The sequence below is a fragment of the Apodemus sylvaticus genome, chromosome 1, assembly GCF_947179515.1.
Source record: "Apodemus sylvaticus chromosome 1, mApoSyl1.1, whole genome shotgun sequence".
Classification (NCBI taxonomy): Eukaryota; Metazoa; Chordata; class Mammalia; order Rodentia; family Muridae; genus Apodemus; species Apodemus sylvaticus.
In genome coordinates this window covers 15,763,531-15,779,665 of record NC_067472.1, presented here as the reverse complement: position 1 = coordinate 15,779,665, position 16,135 = coordinate 15,763,531, and the positions used below count along the sequence as shown (strand labels likewise).

Sequence of the window (16,135 nt, the reverse complement as noted above, 5' to 3'; positions counted from 1 at the left end):
CATGTGCACATGGAGGGACCCACGGCTCTGGCTGCATGTGTGGCAGAGGATGGCCTTGTTGGACATCACTGGGAGGAGAGGCCCTTGGGCCTGAGGGGATTTGATGCCCTAGTAGAGGGGAATGCTAGGGAAGGAAAGTGGGAGTGGGTGGGTGGGGGAATACCCTCATAGAGGCAGGGGGAGGAGGCATGGGATAGGGGGTTTCCGGATGGGAGACCTGGAGAGGGAATAACATTTGAAATGTAAATAAAGAAAATATATAAACAAAAACAAACAAAACCCCACAAGTCAAATTAGCTGAACATAGTGGCACAGTCTTTAATCCTAGCACTTGGAGGCCAAAGCAGGAGGATCTCTGTGAGTGCTGGGTCAGCTTGGTCTACAGAGTAAGTTCCTGGACAGTGGAGTTACAAAGTGAGCCGATGTCTCAAAACAAACAAATAAACCCCTTTCAACTAGCACTGGAGGGCTCAAGTGACAGCTTAGCAGTAGAGTTCTTTGCCTGCCATGGGAGGCCCTGAGTTGACCCTTAGTACTACAGAAGGTAGAGGTGGTGGGAGGGGTAGATACAGTGTCACAGCCTGTAATCCCAGTAGCAGGTCAGTCTGGGTTACTCACACATAAGTAGTCACTGTCACCCTACCCCCAACCCTACCACTCCCCCATAAAAAAGAAAAAGAGAGAGAGAGAGAGAGAAAGAGAGAGAGAGAGAATGTGTTGTGTGTGTGTGTTTGGGGAGGAGGATTTGAATAGTATTTCTCCAAGGAAGAAGTATAAATGCCTAAGAAAGCTTTTAGGTGGCACATGCCTTTAATACCAGCACTGGGGAGGCAGAGGCAAGTGAATCTGTGAGTTCATGGCCAGCTTGGTCTACAGCATGAGTTCTAGAACACTCAAGACTCTACACAGAAAATTCCTATCTCCAAAAAAAAAAAAAAAAAAAAAAAAAAAACCCAAAACAAAACAAAAAAGTTTTGTTTCAACATTATTATTAGTCATTAGAGAAATGCAAATTAAAACATAATGAGATACATCTTTACACCCATTACGATGGGTAGTGCCAAAAAAGGGGAAAGTATTAGTAAGAATGTGTAAAATTAGAATGTAAAATAGTGCAGCCACTTTGAGAAACACTGGCAAGTTTTCCAAATGTCATACATAAATTATCGTATATTGTAGTAATTCCACTTCTGAAGCATGCGAGGTATTGAAGAGATCTATGTATAATCCTGTTCATATAAGTATCATTCACAGCATCCAAAAGGGAGAGGCATCTCAAGTGTTTTCACCATGACAATAGAGTAACAAATGTGCTGGATACATACAACAGAACACTATTTGGCTCACAGGAGAAACTTTGACAAATGCTAACACACAGTGCACATGCTGATGCTTGAGGACAGTACATTACATGAACTAAGACAGTCACAATGGACAAATAGGATTCCTCTGAGATAAAGTTCAGGGCAGTCAATCAGAAAATCAGAAAACAAAATGGTGATTGCCAAGAGCGAGAGGAGGAAGGAAAGGGAGAAGGGAGTGCAGTGAGCACACAGTCTGGGTGGGGAGTCCAGCCAGGTGTTAAGGGGCTGGTAACCTACACCAGCTCCACTTTCAGTCCCCAGTACCATTCAGGAATACAAAAGTTCTAGAAGTGGGGGGTAGTGTGATTGTATAACAATGCAAATATACTTAATGTAAAGGAACTGTATGGTTAAAAATAATTAAAGATGGGGCTGGAGAGATGGCTGAATGGTTAAAAGCACTGATGCTCTTCTAGAGGTCCTGAGTTCAATTCCCTGCAACTACATGGTGCTCACAACCATCTGTAATGGGATCCGATGCCCTCTTCTGGCATGCACCATATATGCACACACAGAACACTTATACATAAATAATACTTAAAAAAGTAATTGAGACCTGGAGCTGAAGAGGTGGTTCAGCAATTAAAAGCACTGGCTGCTTTCCCAGAGGACTGGGTTCAGTTCCCAGCACCCACATGGCAGCTCACAACTATCTGTAACTCCAGTCCCATGGGATCCAATGCCTCTTCTGACATCCTTGGGCACTGCTCACACATGATACACAGACATGCATGCAAGCAAAACATTCACATGATGACAATGAAGATACAGAGGAAGCAAAGTGTAGAAGTATTCCAAGGGAATTTTAAGCTGAGGAAGTTTAAGAGGGGTATACTAAAATCACCTTACCTATAAATCATTACAGACCCAGACAAAAATCTTAGTATGCCATTACAAATACTTGGTTTTCCTAAACCAAGATTCGTAACTTCACTGCAGTTCACCAACCCAAGCTATGTCCTTATGTAAAGTCTCACTTTGCAGTGTAAATCTCGCTGCAGTCTTAGAAGGCTGGGAAACACTGAGTAAACAATATTCCTGTGGCTTCATCTTAGTGCTTTCTTGTAGTGTGCACACTGCTTCTCATTCTGTCTAATGGCGTGGACCAGGTCTGGTCAACAAAAGCAGGGCTGTCACTGATAACTTCTAACTTAAGTAGTAATCTAAGCCTCGGCAGACAATTCTATGGTCACATACTCCCCGCTACTTGCAAGTCATCAATTCAGTGCCTCTGCTCATATCTCTACTTTACTCTGTACCTCATCCTCTACTTTAGTCCAAATTCATTTCTCAGTAACTAAGTTGCATCCTTCTACTCAAGTGCCTGGGCATCAAACTGTGCCTCCTCCTCTCCCTTCATCCGTGCTCATCTCACCAAGAGAACCTCGAAGTAGGAGGAGGACACTGAAAGCCAAACAGGTACATGAGCAATGAGACTGGGAAGACATCAGTGGACGGGGACTTCACATTTCTTTCTCAGCGCTAATTCTGCCTCCATTAGCAGAGATGACTAGGTGAGGGGTGGTGGTGTGCACCTGTAATCTCCATACCAGAGAGAGGTGCAAGCAGGAAAGATCTTATATTTGAGGCCAGCCTGGACTGTGTACTAAATTCCAAACCAGCCTTAGCTACTAGCACTTGGCAGGTAGCAGAACAAAGATCAGGAATCCAAAACCAGCCTTGAGTACAAAGCAAGTTCAAGGTCAGCCTGGGATACTGAGACCTGTCTCACATAGACAAATAAATACCATGGAATGTGCAGGGAGAAAGGAGGCAAACCCTCTAAATGAACCTTAAAGGTGCTATAATGTATTTTACTCTTCTTATGAAAGGGCACAACAAGCTAGGCAGTGGTGGCGCACACCTTTAACCCCAGCGCTTGGGAGGCAGAGGCAGGAGGATTTCTGAGTTCAAGGCCAGCTTGGTTTATAGAGTTCCAGGACAGACAGTGCTACACAGAGAAACCCTGTCTCGAAAATTAAAAAAAAAAAAAAAAAAAAAAAAGAAAGAAAGAAAGAAAGAAAGAAAGAAAGAAAGAAAGAAAGAAAGAAAGGGCACAACAGTTCCTATGGGGAGGAACAACATGGGTTCTTCTTTGACATCATGAGTTCCAGTTACAATAGCAGCTCTAACCAGCTGCACCGTCAGAATTTGTTGAAGATAAACAGGTAGAGATGCTTGTTCAAACATAAATAACTAAAGAACCAGCATGACTAATCCACAAGAGACAGAAAAGCAGAGCATCTGAAACTCCATGTTTGTGGAAATACTTCAACTTCCACTGACAAAACCCATGCTTCAAAGAACAGAAAGGTCTGTGGTCTTTCTGCGGCTCCCCATCTGTTAAGGGTAGCCAATAGACCTACCACATGCCAGGAGACCCAAAGACACAGCTTTACACTGTCATCTGAAAGCTGGCCTTCAACTCATCTCTTCCTGGAGATATCAAATAACATTCTAAGACAGGTAAGACAGATAAGAGTCTGTTCATGCTGCCTTAGAAATCCTTCTCATGTACACATCAGCACACATAACCTTTAGAAACAGCTAAATTAAATTGTGCACACCACAGTTTTCCTCTGAGCCTTACTCCATGGTATCTCCTGGAGACCTGGAAGTGGGATTGCTGAGAGAGGCTCTTGTTTTCTCAACAATCCCAAAGTCATAGATGTACATCACAAACTGGAAGAAAAGACAAAACAGCATGGAAGCCTGGCTCAGTTGTGCCTTTTTTTTTTTTTTTTTTTGGATTTGGTTTTTTCGAAACAGGGCTATATAGCCCTGGCTGTCCTGGAACTCACTCTGTAGACCAGGCTGGCCTCGAACTCAGAAATCTGCCTGCCTCTGCCTCCCAGAGTGCTGGGATTACAGGCATGAACCACCACCGCCCAAAGATTGATTTACTTTTTTTTTTTTTTTTTGATAAGTACACTGTAGCTGTCTTCATACACCTCAGAAGAGGGCATCAGATTCCACTACAGATGCTTGCGAGCCACCACGTGATTGCTGGGATTTGAACTCAGGACCTCCAGAAGAGCAGTCAGTGCTCTTAACCACTGAGCCATCTCTCCGGCCCTCGGTTGTGCCTTTTTTTTTCCTTCCTCGGTTATATAACTACAGAAAATGACACAACTTCCTTGGTCATTCTCATTCAAAGCCATCAATGTCCATCTACAAGGAAACCCAAAACATTCTAACTTTCACAGAACAGAAAAATAAAAGTATCTAGGAATTACTAAACAAGCTTCACAATAAAGGCCAGGGGAGCGACATACGCCATTCATCCCAGCACACATCAGGCAAAGGCAAGTGGGTCTGAGTTCAAGGCATGTCTTGTCTACTACTGATTTCTCGGCCAGCCAGGGTACGCAGTGAAAGCCTGTCTTAAAGTTAAGGAAGGGGTATGTGTGTAGAGAAATGGCTCAGCAGTTAAAAGCAATTGTTGCTTTTTCAAGGACCCAAGTTCAATTCTTAGCACCCACCTGGTGATTCGCTATCTGTAACCCAGACCCAAAAAATTCCCTCCAGTGTCACCAGGCACACATGCTGTCCATACATGTAACATAAACTTAAGAAAGAAACCTAAAAATCAGCATGGCAACTCTTCAAAACCAACAGACAAAAACCAAAAACCACACTGGGCAGTGGTGGTACACGCCTTTAATCCCAGCACTTGGGAGGCAAAGGCAGGCGGATTTCTGAGTTCTGGCCAGCCTGGTACAGAGTGAGTTCCAGGACAGCCAGGGGTACACAGAGAAACCCTGTCTCGGAAGAAAAAAAAAAAAAGGAAAACCAAAAGCACCCTAAACAGAGAATTACTATATGATACAGCAACTCCTCATCTGGGCCTATGCCTCAAAGAAATGAAAGTAGGGCCTCTTTATCCCTTATAAGAGAGCCGTGCTATGTAGCCCAAGATGGTCTAGAAATGCTGATCCATCTACCTACCTCAGTGGTATGAACACCATACTGGTCTGAAAGCAAGCTCCCAAATACAACTCCTACTCATAGAAGCATTATATACAAAACCAAAAAGGTAATGATAACTTAAGTATCCATCAACAAATGAACAGATAAAATATGGTAAATAAATACCATGAAAATATTAGTTGGCCTAAGAGAAGGAAAGACATGCTGGAATCTTATGTGTATGAGGACATTCTGGATGAAATGACTACAATTTCAGTTTATCAGGCTAATGGCTGGTGTCATCATCCCCGTTTAAGAGGTGGTAGAAGAGGTCCAGAGGAGGTCATTTGCTCAAGGTCATGTAGCAAACAGCTGCAGCTTCTCTGACTGATTCACCCCTGCCTTCTAGGCTGCAGAGAAAGACAGTACAAGGCATCTCTGTGAACCTGGAACATTACATCCTGACAGGAAGAGTCTGGGCTCACAACTTTGCCACATAACAAAAGCAGGGCCTTCCAAAAGTTACTCTTTAATCTTTAAGAATTAGTTTCTTTGCGTTTAAGGGTATTTTGTGGAAAGTGTGGTGATAAACACATGTAATCCCAGCACTTCAGTAATAGAGCAGGGTGACCATTGGATACATACTGAGTTCAAAGCTACGTGAGAATGTTTCAAGTGGCAAAAACAAGCAGCATATATTTTAAGCAGCATATATTATACTCTACAGAGTTTGAAGATTGAAAGATTAGGGCAATAGCATATGGAAGAATATCCCAAGCCTGACATTTAGTAAGGGAAAAGAGATGTCAGTAGGGAGCAAAGGTATACTGTTCTTAGTATCATCATACGTGTTCCTGGTCTGGGTTTAGTGGGATAAGATTCCCACACATCTTTCCAGCAATCTCTCAGGGAGCTGAACGGGGCCTTGCTACTTCAGCCAAACACTTACTTAGCAATGGTGAGGTGTATGTGCTGAGGCTCTGCAGGAAGCCCAGCCTGAGAACTGGGATGAAAGCAGGGAAAGAAGCAACCGTGCTGATAGGCATCTTTTCCAGGCTCAGCCTGATTCCTTTCGTTATTCAGAGGAGGCAGGGAAAGTAAACCAGCTGCCTGGTGGCCCTTGGGAAGAACAAGGACTGCAGCCAAAGCAGGAATCATTGAAAGCAAAGGAACAAAGTAGAAGATACAGCAAACGGGCCCCAGATGAAAAGCCGAGTGAGGAGCCCATGCAAACATACGGTTAATAAATAACCATGCTACATTCTTACGTACTTCATACACCAACCCAGAACCTGGTGCTGCATTCCAACGTCCACATCTGTCTCACTGCCCTTAGGTCATAACGGGGTGCGTGGCAGAAGAGTTTGTAATGACAACTTCTTTTAGAAACTGACATTTATCATACAGACTAACAACAGTGTCTTGACTGCTAGGTGCAGATCTGCACTTATTGATGAGATTTACAAAATTGTGTTTGCTGCAAAACGTCTCTGGGTGTAGGCAGGCAGTCCAACCTTCCCCACTGTGTCTTGTTAGCACATCTCACCCCATGCTCCCTCGTCCCAGCCCACCTAACACTCACATTTCACAGCTTCCCTTTTATTCCCAGATGTGACACACTGTAGTAAATCACTGCAGAGACATGATTTACTTTAATAGAAAGATAGCAATAAACACCACACCTCTGCTCTCTCACACATTAGAATCTATACAAAGTTGTAAGTACACATTACTATTATTGGAGTGTCTGGCAAGCCTCACATCTGGAGCTAAATCAAGTTCCCCATCTGCTGGTTTTGCCTCTTTTAATCAACATTAACTTCTTGATTGTTTGTGAAAACAACTTAATAACCACTGAGAAAAAGGAAAATCATAGGACCAAAGGGAGGAAACAATAGGAGAAAACCTGAGATCTACCACGTAGCCCATCCCCTCCCCACTTACAGATGCACATATTCCTGTGAGGTTACTGCTTCCCCCGGCCCTGTGAACACCACCTCTGACACAATTTTACCTAATATATACAACACTCTGTTTTGCTATTTCATAAGAAATTAAATATGACTTAGCCCCCAGGGCCTTTGGTTGCTTATATTTACCATAAATAGAAATAGCTATCTATAGTAAAATGTCAAAGTTCTAGATCCCCATGAAGAAACGCTGGTGAAGAGCCGAGGGACCCTTAGGGGAAGCTCGCCAGTAGCTGATGCACACAGCACACTTCAGCAGCGAAGGTGCCTGAAAAGGGCATGCAACCATCTCGGGGCAGAACATTCACAAACCAGCCAGCACTTTGAGCTATTTCAATACGACAAAATGAGAGCCTCATGTTCTCCTGCTTCTGGATCAAGTATGACAATTTCTTCCACTCCTACAGACATCAGGGCTTAAAATAGCAGTAGTGCATAGAGCGTCCTCCTTGGGAAGGAGCAACAGAGCTCGCGATGAGCAACCAACTCTGAAAGGAACTGTCGCTCCTTACCTGATGTTCACCAAGGCGTGTGTCACCTTGCTCGCGGCTTCCTTCCACTGGCCAGCGTTGGTGGAGAGCCGAAGGACTGGGGAAGACAGCAGACAGACCTGTCAAGCTCCTGACACAGAACGACGACACAGCTCGGAACACAGATACAGCTCAGAACAGCACTTTACAAACACCAAACAAGATCTGTGCCAACCTTGTTTTTAAAATGACAACAAATGAGGGCTTCTAGAATCTTTCAATTATTTCCTCCAGGAATTTTTCTTTCTCTGACTTCTCACTTTTCATCAAAGTAGTCACTACTCCTTTTCTGCCTCGGGCTGTTTCTTGCCCCTTCCCTGGTAATAAGCCCCAAAATTTCCTTTCTATATTAACTTAATATACAAAGAAAATGAGGAGATGGCCCAGTTGGCCACTGGAGCAGAATGACCTGAGTTAGAGCCCCAAAACCCATAGAAAAATGCCTGGTGTAGAGGCATATGCCTCTTTTCCCAGCACTGGTGTAGGGGTGTAAGCCTGTCATCCCAGCACTGGTGTAGGGGTGTAAGCCTGTCATCCCAGCACTGGTGTAGGGGTGTGTGTAAGCCTGTCATCCCAGCACTGGTGAAGCAGAGACAGATGGAACCTGGGGCTTGCTCCTGACTAGTCAGCTTTGTCTTCTGGGCAAACCCAGGTCAATGAGAGGCCCTGCTTAATAATGAAGTAGACAGTTCCCATGTAATAGCCTGAGATTGACCCCTGGCCTCCATGCACACATGCCTGCACAACACATGCATACTCGTAGATATCTATTATAGGAGTGGCATTGTGAGGGTAGCCTGGTTGCCGTGTTTGCCATTTCCATAATGGCAAGGTTTATACTTGTTTGGCATGGAACTATGTAGACTAGGCTGGCCTTAAACTCATAGCACTCCTACTGGCTGAGCAGATATCCCTTCTTGTTCCGTGTACATCTTAATAAGCCAGTCATACATGCAGCCAAATAGGATAGATAACCTTTCCAGATAGAGAATAATCATGTTTCAAACAAAGAATAAGCTGTTTTGCTTCTCTAACTTACATGGGTAACCTGCAAAATGAATCAATTGAAAACATTCACTATCTGACCAAATTATCTTTTTTTTTTTTTAAAGATTTATTTATTTATTATATGTAAGTACACTGTAGCTGTCTTCAGACACACCAGAAGAGGGCATCAGATCTCATTACAGATGGTTGTGAGCCACCATGTGGTTGCTGGGATTTGAACTCAGGACCTTTGGAAGAGCAGTCAGTGCTCTTAACCGCTGAGCCATCTCTCCAGCCCCAAATTATCTTTTACAAACACATTCACAGTGGGAGAAAAGATTGAGAAATACAAAAGTGAACATATCCCTTGACAGATATGCTTTCAGGCCACACAAGTATTATAACCATGCCGTTTAGAAGAGACACAACAGCACAAGCACTCCCTGGATGATGAACAGCAGGCATTCAGTTAAGGTTTTGTTTTTGCTGTCTGTATGCATGCATGTGTGCAATCACGTGTATGAGAACACGTGCACATACATGTGCACATACATGTGCACATAAAGAGCAGAGGTGAACTTCGTCTTCTATCACTCAGTAGCTTTAAATTTCTTTTTTACTAATTTATTTTTACTAATTTTTACTAATTTTTTTTTTTACTAATTTATGTCTGAGTGTCAAAGTGCATGCTTATGGAGGTCAGAGGACAATTTGTGAAGTTGATTTTCTTCTTCTAATGTGTGGGTTCTAGGGATTGAGTTTAGGCTGTCACACTTAGAGTCAAGCCCCATTACCTGCCAAGCCATCTAGGTGGCCCCTTTACCTTATTTTTTGATATATGGTCTCTTACTAAACTTGAAAGTTATTGACTGACTAAACTACACAAGACAGGCCTTGGATCTGCTTGTTTCCATCTCCCCAGCATGGAATTATGAGCACAACACATAATATGTGTACTGCTGATTCAGGTCTTCATGCGTGGGCAACAAGGATTTTATACACTGAGCCATCTCCCCAGCCCCCAAATATGTTCTTAAAGACTGTTTGATTACAGAAGCAAATATGTGGAATGTTTGCAAAGTGCTAGGCACTGGACAAAGGTTTTATCTATAATAAAACATACAAATAGGTGTTATGTAACTGTTTCCTCCAAAATCAAAACATTTCATGCGGCATAGAAGCTTTTGAAGCAGGAAGAACTACTCAAGATACTTCAGGAAGTCCCTAAAACTGACCAGATTCACCAAGCCCCTCCCTGCAAGAGTTAACAAGACAAGTTCCTGAGAGTCATTCTCAAACAAGCCAAGTGAAAAGTCTCAGCTGGGCAGTGGTGGCGTACACCTTTAATCCCAGCACTTGGGAGGCAGAGGCAGGCGGATTTCTGAGTTCGAGGCCAGCCTGGTCTACAGAGTGAGTTCCAGGACAGCTAGCGCTACCCAGAGAAACCCTGTCTCAAATCCGAAAAGAAAAGAAAAGAGAAGAGAAGAGAAGAGAAGAGAAGAGAAGAGAAGAGAAGAGAAAAGAAGAGAAAAGAAGAGAAAAGAAGAGAAAAGAAAAAGAAAAGAAAAAGAAAAAGAAAAGAAAAGAAAAAGAAAAAGAAAAAGAAAAAGAAAAAGAAAAAGAAAAGTCTCTTTAGATAAGCCAGATAAGCCAAGCTATAAAGAAGACCCAAGAGACCAGGCTAGCTGCCCAGGAGAAGCAAAACCAGCTGAGCTGCCTGAAAGAGGTTTAGACCAGAGTCACTTAGAAAGGACATTCTCTAACCTGTTGAGCTACCTGTAGGCTGGGCAGTATGTTCCAGGTTCCTGGCTTTTGTTAGCTGTCACCTGTGCTGGGGTCGACATTAGTGATGAAGCTGTCTCTGAGTCATTACTGTTCCTGTAACTCCTTATCCACTCTCTTATAAGTAACCCTAATAAAACTTACTGGTTCACCAAGTTGGATTTTGTTGGTATCTGTACTTTGGTCTATCCTGGGCTTCCTATCTAGTGTGAGTAGACATGCATGCTGTACCTCCTTCCCCCAAAAAGTCTTGTCACACAACAGGAACACAGAATCAGAGAAAACAAGTAATTGTGATTATTCATAGTTGTTTTGTGGTGAGCATATGTGTGTGTGAAGAGGTCTAACAGGCCCACGCACAGAAGGCATGGCTCTAGCAGGCCTTCCCCTTTCCCAACCCGCTTCTGCTTTACTCGACTGTTAGATGATGCCCTAAATCCAGCCTCTACATCCCTCTGAGAATGTCTCACCAAGGTCCAGCTATCAAAGTAATGTAGTTCAGCAATTAAAAGTCCCCTTTTGGCTGCCCTAATTAACATGCCCTAATCAAAACAAACTGACTCTTTCCAACAGTTTCCCCCTTTCCCTTTATAAACTGCTATTTGCCTGTGAGCCACATCTGTGGCTCAGGGGAGGGCTCAGTGGGTGAAATCCCTGCTGCCCAAGCATGGAGCCCTGAGTCATCAGAACACACAGAGGCAGCCCTTTGTGCCTCTGGGAAAAACATCATTTCCCTCTTTCCCTTGCTCTTTTTCTCTCCTCTCCCTTGTTGCCCTCCTCTTATCCCTCTTCCTCTGTCTGACTTGTCTTTTTTAGATTTATTTTATGTTGTGAGTACACTGTTGCTCTCTTCAGACACACCAGAAGAGGACATTGGATCCCATTACAAAGGGCTGTCAGCTATCATGCTGTTGCTAGGAATTGAACTGAGGACCTCTGAAAGAGCAGTCAGTGCCCTTAACCGCTGAGCCATCTCTCCAGCCCCTGACTTTTCTCTTATTCCCTGTGCTAATCTCTTTGTACTAAAAACTTGGTCTTGGGGTGTCTTTAGCTGACTTCACGGGGGTAGTAAGTTTTGTTTTGTTTTCAAATATTTATTTGAGGGATCGAGAGAAAAACAAGTGTGCACATGTGCACATGTGTGCATGCATGTGTGTGTGTGTGCTCCATCTTTAATGGTCTGGGAAGGGCTGGGGTGAACAATCCAAAGCATGGACAGCAAAACGCAATTTGAAAGTTTGAAACCGTCATCACTACCTTCATTTGGGATAGGAGGCACACACAGTAAATAGATCTGAACTTCAATCACAATTGATCTCTCTCTCTCTCCTCTCTCTCCCTCTCTCCCTCCCTCCTCCTTCTCTCCTTCCTTCCAGTTGAAAATTGAACTCTGGTCCTCATACTTATAAGCACATTACCAATTGATCTGTCACCCAAGAACTTTATAGCCCTGGCTGTCTTGGACTTGCTTTATAGACCAGATGGCCTCAAACTCACAGATATTTGTGAGATATCTGCTCTACTTTCCAAGTGCTGGGATTAAAGGCATTTGCCACCACACACAGCCTTATTAAACACATCTTACCAAGGGATCAGTGGTTAAGAGCAGGTATTGCTCTTCCAGAGGGCCTAGATTTAGTTCCTAGCAGTATGTCAAGAGTCTCACAACCTCCTATGACTCCAGTTCCAGGGAATTCCATGCCTCTGGCCTCCATGGGTATCTGTGTACATGGGGCATACACTCACACAGACAGACAGACACAGCAGATAGACACATATGATTAAAAGTAATATAACTCAAAAATTTTAGAGACATTTTAATATAGACTTGAGCAGAAGGAGAGGAGATACAAAGGATCTCAGAAGAATTAAGATATACCCATGTATCTTCCCTTCCCTTCTCAGGGAATACTTAATACTTTTTAAGTTTTCTTAAACATTTATTTTAGTCAATTAAGTGTGTGTGTGTGTGTGTGTGTGTGTGTGTGTGTGTACATCGAGTGCAGATGCCTGTGGAGGTTGGAAAAGGACACCGGACCCATGCTCAGGCTGCAGCCATGTCTACACACCAGGACACCCTCAATGCTGAGGTTGATGCTATGTAATACCTGGATTCCCTGATGCCCTCTTCTGGCCTCTATGCACATACATGACCATAGAAATGTACATGTACATGTATATGCACACATGCACACACTAAAAGAGATTTTAAAACCTACACCCCAAGACAGTGCCTCCTATAACTCAGGCTGGATTTGAGTTTGTTGTAAAGCCAATTATGACCCTGAACTCTTAAAAGTCCTGTTTCTACCTCCAAGCTGCTGGGATCAAATCCAGGTTTTCTTGCATGTTAGGAAGCACTCTACTAACTGAGCTATATCCCCAACCCTTCATTCTATAGGGTAAAATATATATATTAAAAAAATTTTTGGCCAGGCAGTGGTGGCACACACGTTTAATTCCAGCACTTGGGAGGCAGAGGCGAGCGGATTTCTGAGTTTGAGGCCAGCCTGGTCTACAGAGTGAATTCCAGGACAGCTAGGACTATACAGAGAAACCTGTCTCAAAAAAACAAAAACAAAAAACAAAAAACAAAAAACAAAAAAAAACAAAAAAACAAAAACAAACAAAAAAAATTGGATATAGTCTTATGTAGCCCAAACAAACCTTGAACTTGAATTTCTCCTGATTTAACTTTTCAACTGGGATTACATAGCTACTGTATCTATACTAGATGACTGATCTTAGGTCCTTAGATCTAAGCTAGGCAAATGTAGCTGATCACTGATCTTAGGTCCTTAGATCTAAGCTAGGCAAGTGTAGCTGATCACTGATCTTAGGTCCTTATGTTCGCTAGGCAAATATTTTACAACTGAGCTGTCTCCCCAGCCAGTCTACTGCTGCTTTTTGAGACAAGCTCTATGTAGCCCAGATCAGCATCGATCTCTTTATGTCAATGAGGATGACCTTGAACTTCTGATTCTCCTGCTTCTACCTCCATGTGCTTAGACTACAGGTGTGCGCTAGGACACACACACTACATAGGAATCTAGAGTTTCCTATGTTCTAGGAAAGGTACTCTATCAACTGAATTGTATCCTCAGTCTAAAATCCCAAATTGGGGTAAGTTTCTTCAGTCTTTCTTTCAAAACTTTAATAGTGTATTATATTTGTTTTCCACAATTTACTATATAAATAATAGCTTTAGTTTGAAGTATAATTACAATGTGCATGTAGGTGTCTGATGGCTACTTTTGAGAATCTGTTCTTTCCTTTCACCATGGGTTCAGTGACTGAAATTAAGTAATCAGGATTGTAAGTGTTGTTACTACCAACTGAGCCACCTCATTGCCCTGTCCCCTTTAACACACTTTTAAAAACACTTTTGTTTGTATGGGTTTGTTCCTGTATGAAATTATATATACCACATACATACGCTCATGTACCTGTAGAGGCCAGAAGGCACTGGCTTCCTCTAGAACGTATTTTATTATTTATTTTACCTCCTAATTTTTTCATAACATAGGATCCTAAGAAGAGGCGAGGCTTCTGTTTTGTTCTGCTTTGTTTTTCAAAGGGTCAACAGGAGAAGGGTAGCAAAGGGAAACAAGAGAGGAGGCTGTGGCTCAATGGATAAGAGCACTTGCCTAGCATGTAGGATGTAATTCCTCAAGGATGCTATCTACCTCTGATTTGAGACAGCGACTCTCAATGGCCTGCAGCTCACCAAGTAGGCTGGGCGAGATGGCCAGCACACCCCAGGGATCTATTCATCAAGCTGCTCTGCCTCTGCCATTTGAGTGCTTGAATGAAAGTCATTCACTATCATGCCTGGCTCTGATCTATTTCTTTCTATACCATACGAAGGTACCACCCAACTACAGAATCGTTTATAGCATTTTCCTGTTACTTACTGGACAGGGGTCGGAGAATGACAAGAAAGAAAGAGAAGAGCTTACCCATGGAGTAGAGGTTGTCAAAGCTCTGGTGCATGCGGATAATTTCATAGTAAAGCTCATCATAGCTGCTGGGGGTTGGCAGGAATGTGTCACCATATGTGATAAACATATTAAATAGGTTCACAATCTGAAAAAGAAGCAACAGCCCATATCCAGGCATCAGGCTGGGAAGATCAGAAAAGTATTACTAGTGGCCCACTGTAGGCATCTCTTAATGGCTTCCAGATATACACTATTTTGTGGACTTTGTAAACTGGCTGTAAAACAATTATTAAAAATTCACTGAGCCGGGTGGTGGTGGCGCACGCCTGTAATCCCAGCACTTGGGAGGCAGAGGCAGGCGGATTTCTGCCAGCCTGGGAGGCCAGCCTGGTCTACAGAGTGAGTTCCAGGACAGCCAGGGCTACACAGAGAAACCCTGTCTCGAAAACCCTACCCCTCAAAAAAAAAAAAATCACTAATTCTTACTTATTCTCTACCTTCATTCTTATCTGTGCTCTGGGAACGAATTCATGCATGTGGAGAGAATATGGGTGTCCCAATATGGCTTTGTTGTCATGCTCAGAGATGAAACTGGCCATCTTGGGCAGAGTTCTACAATAACAGATACTACAAAATCAGGATGTTCACCCCCACCAAATACTTAACATTTACAAGTTATATAGACAACTGAAAGGTTTGGTGCCTCCTTCTCCCCTGAATTACTGCCAGATAAGTATTGCTATGTACCCTTCAGAAGCCAAGTACAATGATGATGGAACCACTTATCTGTCAGGAGGCCTCTAGAAAACTTACTATTCACCCACATAGAGACTGCAAAAGTACAGTAGAGATTCTTAGCTGTACCCAAACTCAATGTTCATAGAGATGTGACCTGTACCCATACCTCCCTGGACAAATGCATAAGGAAAATACAGCTTAGATCCCAGACCTTGACTCCTATTACAAACCAGCCCATTTCTGCCTTAGTATATTGGTTTTAGAAAAACAAATATTTTTATTAATACTCACCATAAGGGCCAATGTAAAAATGTTGTGTTTGGCCAAAAGTACAGTTTCATTTGACATAAGGAACTTCAGCAAGTTTATCAAGGCTTTAAAGAAAAAACAACAACAACAACAAATTATTCAAATCATAATCAATATAATCAATAAAGTAAGGGCCAGCACCGATGGCCCAGTGGCATCACTGAGTGTGGTGACTGCAGTGGCTTCAAGATGCACATAGTAGAAGGAGAGAGCTGGCTCCTGAAACATGTCATCTAACCTCCACATGTGCTGACATGGATGTGTCCACATACAAATACACGCATACAAATAAAGAAATAAATGTAATGAAACAGTAAACAAATGAAAGCAGAATAGCTGTACAGAAACCACAGGTTGGAAAAGTCTTAGCATCCAAGGCTATAAGGAGTGGAAGAGGTATAAAGGGAGGGGTGGGAAAACAAGAGAGACTAATAGAATATATGTGACATGAAAGTAGAAGAAACTGTTTATCAGGGAGAAAGGAACCAGCAAGGGAAGGAGAAATCCATTCTTTGGTATGGTAACTAAAAAACCAGTAAGACAGGAAAGAAACACACAATACTTAGACTAACTTATGGGTTACAGTGTGCTATTTCAATGTATGT

General features: G+C 42.8%; 1 protein-coding gene across 1 annotated transcript in view; it reads right to left on the bottom strand.

Moving 5' to 3' along the window:
• Positions 1-16,135, bottom strand: part of Armh3 (armadillo like helical domain containing 3) — a 190,040-nt gene that overhangs the window by 71,093 nt on the left and 102,812 nt on the right. Inside the window, exons 21-23 of the mRNA XM_052184763.1 lie at positions 15,513-15,595; positions 14,502-14,628; positions 7,756-7,831 (exon numbers count right to left, since the gene is read on the bottom strand). Coding sequence (XP_052040723.1) covers positions 7,756-7,831; positions 14,502-14,628; positions 15,513-15,595 — 286 coding nt within the window. The remainder of the gene's footprint in view (positions 1-7,755; positions 7,832-14,501; positions 14,629-15,512; positions 15,596-16,135) is intronic.